We start from the raw sequence: 8,407 nt of genomic DNA, 5'->3' as shown, positions 1-8,407 counted from the left end.
GCAGCACCCAAAGATATGAAGCAAACATTAATGGATATAAAGGCAGAAATTCATAGTAACACACTAATACCCCACTTCTCTCAAAGGAGAGGTCATTCACACAGAAAACTAATAAGGAAATAATGGGTTTAAGTGCTGCATTAGACCAGTCCAACTTAATAGACACTTAAAGAACATTTCATCCCCAAACTGCAGTTTATACATTTTTCTCAAGTGCACATAGAACATTTTCCAGGATAGGCTACTTATTAGGCCATAAAACAAACCTCAATAAACTCAAGAAGACTGAATTATATCAAGCATATTTTCTGATCACAATGCCATAAAACTGGAAACCAACAACAGGAAGAAAACTGAAAAAAAAACACCTCTCTCAAATATGTCAAGATTAAACAAGATGCTACTAAATAGCCAATGGGTCAAGGAGATCAAAAACTACCTTGAGACAAATGAAGATAGCCATCTTGCCAAAATTTATGGGATACAGCAGGAGCAGTTCTAAGAGGGAAGCTCATAACTATGCAAGCCTACCTCTATAAGCAGGAAATATCCCAAATAAACACTCTAATTTTGCACCTACAGGAATTAGGAAAAGAAATACAAACAAAACCCACTGTAAGTAGAAGGAGGGACATAATAAAGATCAGAGTGGAGATAAATAAAATAGAGACAAAAATAAAAACCAGTAAAAAAGATGAATGCAAGGAAGAGCTGGTTCTTAAAAGGATAAATAAAATTAACAAAACTTGCCCTGGCTGGAGTGGCTCAGTGGATTGAGGGCTGGCTTGCAAACCAAAGGGTCACTGGTTCAATTCCCAGTCAGGATACATGCCTGGGTTGCAGGCCAGGTCCCCAGTTGGGGCCACATGAGAGGCAACCACACATTGATGTTGTTACCCTCTCTCTCTCCCACCATTCTCCTCTCTAAATAAATTTTTTTAAAAAAGAATGGAGATATCATGTTTAAAAACAGTTTTTCTTACAAAAATTGATGTTTTCTTGTTTGCATATAACCTACTTCAGGCTGTTCAGTACAAACAATTGTAATGTAGGAGCTGTCATAGGGCAGTAAGACTATGCTGTGCAAGGTGTAGACAGTGAGGCTTCAGGGATCCCCAGGATGTGGAAGTCAGTGTGGATTGAGTGCTTTGGGAAGTTTGAAAGAAGATGGATTTCATCAGATTCCTGGAGAATTAGTAATGAGCTAAGAGGAACATAGTCAGGAGACAAAGTAGTTTCCAGTGGGGAAAAATGGCTTGAGCAAAAGTATGGATATGGGAAAACAGCAGGTGAATAAGGAGGAGAAGAGGAGAAGAATGAAAAGGAAGACTGGTAAATGAGCTAGGTCAAGCCCTCACAAGCCAATGTGCCTACAACTCATTTGCTAGGTGACCATTTCACCTCCACTCTCTCTGATCCCTGGTCTTCCTGCCTCTTCCTCTTAGCAGCCTCTGCATATTCCTTGTCTCCAGTTAGTAGCTGGAAGCAGAAGCACAGAAAGAGGTAAACATGAAAAAAATGCTATAAGAAAACAGCTAAGACGATGAATTAACCTTTTGGCAAGTGAATAGCAATGATTTTGGCTAATGAAAAAATCAACCAGCTTCTACAGGACATAAAGCCCAAAAAGTGGCCATTATTCACATCCAAGCTGGGACACACTAGAGAGTGAGGATTTTGGTATTCATGGCTACACTGGGACAACAGGCATAAAACTGCAGACTGCAGCATAGTGGGGAGGGTACTGATCACAGAGAATCAATCCCCAGACAGGCTCTGAAGGACACCCAGCTCCCATGCCACAATCTGACTCTCATGAAGGTGGATGCTCTGTGTCCCTCCTACTGGGTCATGAACTCCTAGGAGCCAGGGCTGTGGCCAGACCCTCTTGGAATGCAGCACAACATCTCACCCAGTGCTCTGTGTATCCTGGGCCTTCAGCAGGTGTGAACTGACCTGCAGGGCAGATCAAGAACAGGTGTGGACTATGGAGTGTGGAGAGCCAACATGGCCAGTCACAGGTGGAGACACCATGAGGGCCCTGGGGGTGACTGGGGAAGTGTGGAATTGGTCTGAGTGGGGGTGGAGCCCACAGAGACTCCTTCCCCTTCCTGTGCCTGGCTGCCCTGTGGCTCTCCCCTGAGCAGGTTTCCTCACATGGTCTCCACAGGGCCTACTTCTGGTTCTGTCCCCAAGGTTCCTGTTGGAGTCTCTTTAATTGTAATCTTGGGAGCTCTTGCTTCAGGGCTGAAGTCTGAGGGCTCTCCTGGGAGGAGACAGCTTTACCTTCCTCACTGCAGCTCTGTGTTAAGTACCTTAATGGGCAGTGGGAGACAGGTCTGCAGGCTGAGCTGAGAGGCAGCCCGAGGTAGGTGGATAGGCACTGGTGGGTGCAAGGGATGTGTGGGTGATGGTTCTCAGCCCATCTTCCCACCACCATCCCTTGACTAAGTCCCTGATCTCTCTCTCCCCCTTTTTTTGAGAGGAGGCTGTTGTCTGTTTGAACCCCACTGAGCTAGAGAGTCACTAAGAAGTAGGTGGCTGAGGAGGGAGGTCAGAGCTGGAGCAGCATCTCCCTGTCCCCTCTGTCCCCTCTGACCCAGTGCGTGAGAGACGATGGAGTGATGTTCATCCCAGGAACTCCTCCACAGGTAGCTGCGGAGTCACTTGTCCTCCAGAGAACCCGTCCTGAGGTAAGCATGTGTCGTTTCCCTGTCACCCCTCTTGTCCCTTCCTTACAGTTGCACTTACTGATTTCTGGTTTGTGTCTTCATTTCTATTTATTTATCAGCATTTCTTCTTCCCCCAATGTCTTCCTCTTTTAGCATTTCTTTGGTGGCCTTGTGCATATGCTTTCTAGTGTTATGTCTCTTCTCACTCATTTTCTGGTCCTCTTCCTTTGATCTACTCCTGTCTTTTTCTTTCTTTACTGACCTTTTCCCTTCCTCCTTCCCTTTGTCTGGACTGGGGTCTCCATATGGGGTTTTGGGTGAAGGGTGGTTGAAAATAGGAAGACAGAGGATAAATGTGGAGAGGTGAGGGGAAGAAAGGGAGGACTGATATGGGACATAGAGTCACCTCTTCCCTGAAAGAATGTTGTAGAGACAAGGTAGGTTCTTTTATGGTGTCATGTCTAGGAAAAAAATAAAGCCATTAATTAAACACCCAGCATACAGGAATGAAGTCAGAGAGGAGAAAATATGAGTACATGAGACACTAGAAAAGTTTCTTGAGTTGTTTTGCATGCATAATGAACTATTCCACTATACCTACTGAGAACATCATACATGCTGTCACTGTTCTGTGAGCATGGAATCTGCCCAGCAGAAAAAGAGACATCTGGAAACATGTGTTATAGTTGGGAAAGTAGGAACAAATCCATGTACATTAAATGTAACATGGCCAGTTTTTTGAGTGCTATGAGTAAGTGGCCAGGGTTGAATACAGTTTGGAGGAAGAGACAGTGGGGGATTCTGACATTGGGATGAGTGTGTGAGAGGAGAGGTGCCAAAGATACACCCTGTGGTGTATCCTGGGTGACTGGATAGACCTACCATTCTAGTCTACTAGATACTATTGTCATCCATTTGTAAAAAGTCCCCGTTTTTAGTAAATATGTAAAAATATTTCATGCTCTATGAATTACTGTCCCTCAGAGGAAGGAAGACAGCAACAAACTAGTACATGAGAGTGGAGAACAAAGGCTCCTGCAAGGGAGGGGAGTCCTCTGCTCTCAGCAAACAGAAATAGAGTCTGCGCATCTCTCTACTGTGCATGGTTCCTTCAGTCAGCCCCTCTGAGCTGAGGGTGCCCCATGAGCCAGGCCACACTCCAGGGGCTGCCAGTGGCATGGTGAAAGTAAATGGTGCTTCTCTGTTTCAGTGGGATGATGATGCAGACTCGGGCCTGCAGGTCCGTGGCGTCATGGATCAGACATGAGACATTCACACAGACTACCAAGTCCTGTGTGGAGGAAAAGGGACCACCTGGCTACCCTCTCAAGAGGAGGGTGCCTTAGAGCGGCCTGGCTACTCTCTCAAAGGAGAACGCCCCAATCTTTCCTTCACAGGGTTTTTATTGGCTTTTAACTTGCCCAGGAATACAGGTAAAGTTCATTAATCATTGTTAGGCAGTAAGGATCAAGCAATAGATAACATACAAAGAAGTCTGAGGGCCTATTCTGAGTCAGGGTCTGTTAGCTAAGGGCCTCAAAACTCTGGGAAACAAACTCATTTCCTGCCCAGACCTTTATAATCTAATTAAGAGCAACCTCACCAAAGCAGGTTTCACAGGAGTTTATGTATTCTTTCTCAGGCATGAACACGGGGGTGGGGGAGGGGTTGGAGGGGGTGGGGGGAACCTGCTCTTTCTGGCACAGGGCTGCACAGCCCTCTGTCATTGTTTCAGGATTAAGTCAGGCAGAGGGACCAAGACAGCTAAGAGACTAGAAGACTTCTCTCAGGCAGAATTAGAACTCAGGCTTTGTCAAAGCCAAGGGGTGAGAGTCTCTCACCTCCTATTGTTTTAGCCCCCCAAGTCCTTTCTTGGCAGCCTCCCATGTGATCATGCCTGTCTTAGATCGTTTCCCGCTTGGGGAATCTTACCAGTCATTGGCTAACTGATCAAGCATTGGGGGGTCAGTTATGGATGAAGTAAAGGAGCAGAAGCAGTGCTCCTGCCAGGGAGATAAGCTTTGTCTCCTTAGAGGCTTGGTCTGAAGGTCCCTCACTCAGCCTTAGGCATGGGGGAGTTACAGCTCCTGAAACCAGGCAAGGCGGTTCCCAACAGGGTGACACAGACAATAAAAGTTAAAAATGTTAGCATATGTGTGTTAAATGGTGTAAGTGCTCAGGAAAAAAAAAAGCAGGAAAGGGCTTGGGCTTGAGAGTACAAAAACATTTGTACATATGTTTCATATATCTTTCACAGAAGACATCTCTAAAGAGGTTGGCATTTGAGTAAAGTTCTAAAGCAGGTGAGAGATAGAAATTGGGGGAAAGACAAAGAAAAGGCAAGGCCCAAAGGTGAGAGTGAGTCCTGGTTGTCTGAGGAAATCAATGGAAGCACAGTGAGTGATGGGGGCATGGTAAGAGATGAGGCCAAAGGTACTGGCACCAGTGTGCATGCTGGTGGTGGAGGATGTGGTGGATGAGGGAGAGAGAGAGAAAGAGAGAAGGGGAGAGAGGAAAAGAGAGAGAGAGAGATTTAAGGCCAGATATGGTTTGGGCTTTATTTGGAAGTTTTTGGGTAGTCACTGATGTACCCTTCAGTAAGAGAGTTATATCATATGACTTATATTTTCACAGAATCATTTGAACTGCTGTGAGAATAGACTCAAGAGATTCAATGAACTGAAGCCAGGAGACTGACTAGAAGCCTGAAACAATCCATCAGAGGGAGGACTGTAGCTTTAGCATTAGGGCAGTTGCATTAGGATGATAAGAGTTAGATGTATTCTGAGATGCTCTGAATGTCAAGTTAAGAGGCTTTGCTCATGGTTTGGATATCAGGAATAAATGACATGAAGGAATGAAAATGATTTTGATTTATTTGGCCTGAGCAAAATAAAGAACATCTCCTGTCTCTATTACCAGCCATAGAAACCCATTTTATTAACCCATATAGTAATATATTATATGGAATTTTAACTCATATAGATTATCTCTTGGGGATGAAATGGTTCTAGTCTTGTTAGAGACAGTTGGCTGCATCCACAGAATCCCTGCTAAAAAAAGTTGGTGTCATATGGGAAGGCCAATATTTTGCTTGCTGAAAGGGGATTGTTCAATAATCCTGAGGCACACAAAATAATTGAGTTTCTACTTTTTGGTATAGAAACATGCAAGTAGAGATATGCAGTCCAACTCTATGAGCAAACAAAGATCCTGTCACCTGTGCCATGGGAATATGAAAGAACATGCACTTGTATGTTCCAAAGCTTATGTTGTTGAGCTCTGGTAGATTACAAAATATATAGCTGAAAGAAGAAGAATTTAGAGGTAAATAAAGATATATCACTTAATTCAGAATTTCTTTGTCCAAATTCTCAGGATGACTGTGAACAACAGAGCCATGGGCATGTGGTTGAATGAGTCCTGCACAGATGACTTCATCCTCTTGGGCATCTTTTCCCACAGCCCAGCTGACCTTGCTCACTTCTCTGTGGTCATGGTGGTGTTCTCAGTGGCCCTCTGTGGAAATGTCCTCCTCCTCACCCTCATCAGCATAGATGCTCGACTTCACACACCCATGTACTTCTTCCTCAGTCAGCTCTCCCTCATGGATCTCATGTTGGTCTGTACCATTGTGCCAAAGATGGCAGCCAGCTTCCTGTCTGGCAGGAAGACCATCTCCTTTGTGGGCTGTGGCATACAAGTCGGCCTTTTTGTCTCTCTTGTTGGATCAGAGGGGCTTTTGCTGGGGCTCATGGCTTATGATCGCTATGTGGCCATTAGCCACCCACTGCACTATTCCACCCGCATGAGTCAGAGGGTCTGTCTCCAGATTGCTGGTAGTTCCTGGGCCTTTGGGATGCTAGATGGCTTGATCCAGATGGTGGTAGTGATGACCTTCCCCTATTGTGGCTCAAAGGTTGTGGACCATTTCTTCTGTGAGGTGCCAACTTTATTGAAACTAGCCTGTGCTGACACCTCACTTTTTGAAACCCTGCTCTTTGCTTGCTGTGTGTTCATGCTGCTCCTTCCCTTCTCCATCATTGTGGCTTCCTATGTTCGCATCCTGGGGGGCCGTGCTCCATATGCACTCTGCTCAGGCTGGTAAAAGAGCTCTAGCCACCTGTTCCTCCCACATGACAGCTGTCTCCCTCTTCTATGGGGGCAGCCATGTTCATCTACCTGAGGCCTAGGCGCTACCGGACCCCCAGCCATGACAAGGTGGTCTCTATCTTCTACACAGTCCTTACTCCTATGCTCAACCCCCTCATTTATAGCTTAAGAAACCGGGATGTGATGGGGGCCCTGAAGAAGGGGCTGGACTGTTGCAGGAGCGACAGCCAACAATGAATGGCCAGGGCATCCTGTGTCTGGTGCCACCATGTCTTGGTTACACAACATTGGCAAGTCACTCACCATTTGTTATTGTTTCCTTATCAATAAATGGGAATAAGGACACCTGCCCATCTTACAGGGACTCTCCTAGGGACCACTACATGGAACTCAAAAGACTTACAGAGAAGCAATGCATTGCTATTGTCATTGATATCCATTATAGAGTCCTTTTTTCATTTTTTCAATTTTTAATATATTTTATTGATTATGCTATTACAGTTGTCCCATTTTCCCCCCTTTACTCCCCTCTACCCTGCCTACCCTCTCCCACCCACATTCCCCCTTTTAGTTCATGTCCATGTGTCATACTTACACGTTTTTGGCTTCTACATTTCCTTTACTATTCTTACTCTCCCCATGTCTATTTTCTGCCTACCATCTATGCTACTTATTCTCTGTATCTTTTCCCCCTCTCTGCTCCTCCCACTCCCCTGTTGATAACCCTCCATGTGTTCTCCATTTCTGTGGTTCTGTTCCTGTTCTAGTTGTTCGCTTAGTTTGTTTTTGTTTTAGATGTGGTTGTTAATAATTGTGAGTTTGATGTCATTTTACTGTACATGTTTTTTTTTCTTCTTTTTCCTAGGTAAGTCCCTTTAACATTTCATATAATAAGTGCTTGGTGATGATGAACTCCTTTTACTTGCCCTTATCTGGGAAGCACTTTATCTGCTCTTCCATTGTAAATGAAAGCTTTGCTGGATAGAGCAATCTTGGATATAGATCCTTGCCTTTCATGACTTGGAATACTTCTTTCCAGCCCCTTCTTGCCTATAAGGTCATTTTTGAGAAATCACGTGACAGTCTGATGGGAGCTCCTTTCTAGGTAACTCTCTCATTTTGTCTTGCTGCTTTTAAGATTCTCTTCTTATCTTTAATCTTGGGTAATGTGATTATGATGTGCCTTGGTGTGTTCCTCCTTGCATCCAACTTCTTTGGGACTCTCTGAGCTTCCTGGACTTCCTGGAAATCTATTTTCTTTGCCAGCATGGGGAGGTTCTCCTTTATTATTTGTTCAAATAAGTTTTCTACTTGTTGCTCTTCCTCTTCTCCTTTTGGTACCCCTATAATTCAGATGTTGGAACATTTAAAGATGTCCTGGAGGTCCTAAGCCTCTCCTCATTTTTTAAAATTCTTGTTTCTGCATTGTTTTCTGATTGGATGTTTCTGTCTTCCTTCTGGTCCATTCCATTGATTTGAGTCCCAGTTTCCTTCCCATCACTATCAGTTCCCTGTATACTTTCCTTGATTTCACGTAGTGTAGCCTTCATTTTTTCATCTAATTTGCGACCAAATTCAACCATTTCTGTGAGCATCCTGATTACCAGTGTTTTGAACTGTGC

At 44.5% G+C, this 8,407-nt stretch overlaps 1 protein-coding gene across 1 annotated transcript; it reads left to right on the top strand.

Annotated features, from left to right (window-relative positions):
- The first annotated feature begins 6,072 nt into the window (after positions 1-6,072).
- Positions 6,073-7,022, top strand: LOC123812990 (olfactory receptor 56-like). Its single transcript, XM_045829956.1, is given in 3 exon segments — positions 6,073-6,741; positions 6,743-6,832; positions 6,834-7,022. Coding segments are annotated over 3 exon segments (948 nt in total).
- Positions 7,023-8,407: the final 1,385 nt, after the last annotated feature.

This window comes from Phyllostomus hastatus, unplaced genomic scaffold, assembly GCF_019186645.2.
Source record: "Phyllostomus hastatus isolate PE091 unplaced genomic scaffold, TTU_PhHast_1.1 phas_contig_150, whole genome shotgun sequence".
Lineage (NCBI taxonomy): Eukaryota > Metazoa > Chordata > Mammalia > Chiroptera > Phyllostomidae > Phyllostomus > Phyllostomus hastatus.
Note: the sequence above shows the minus strand (reverse complement) of the source record. Positions and strands in the feature narration are given on the sequence as shown.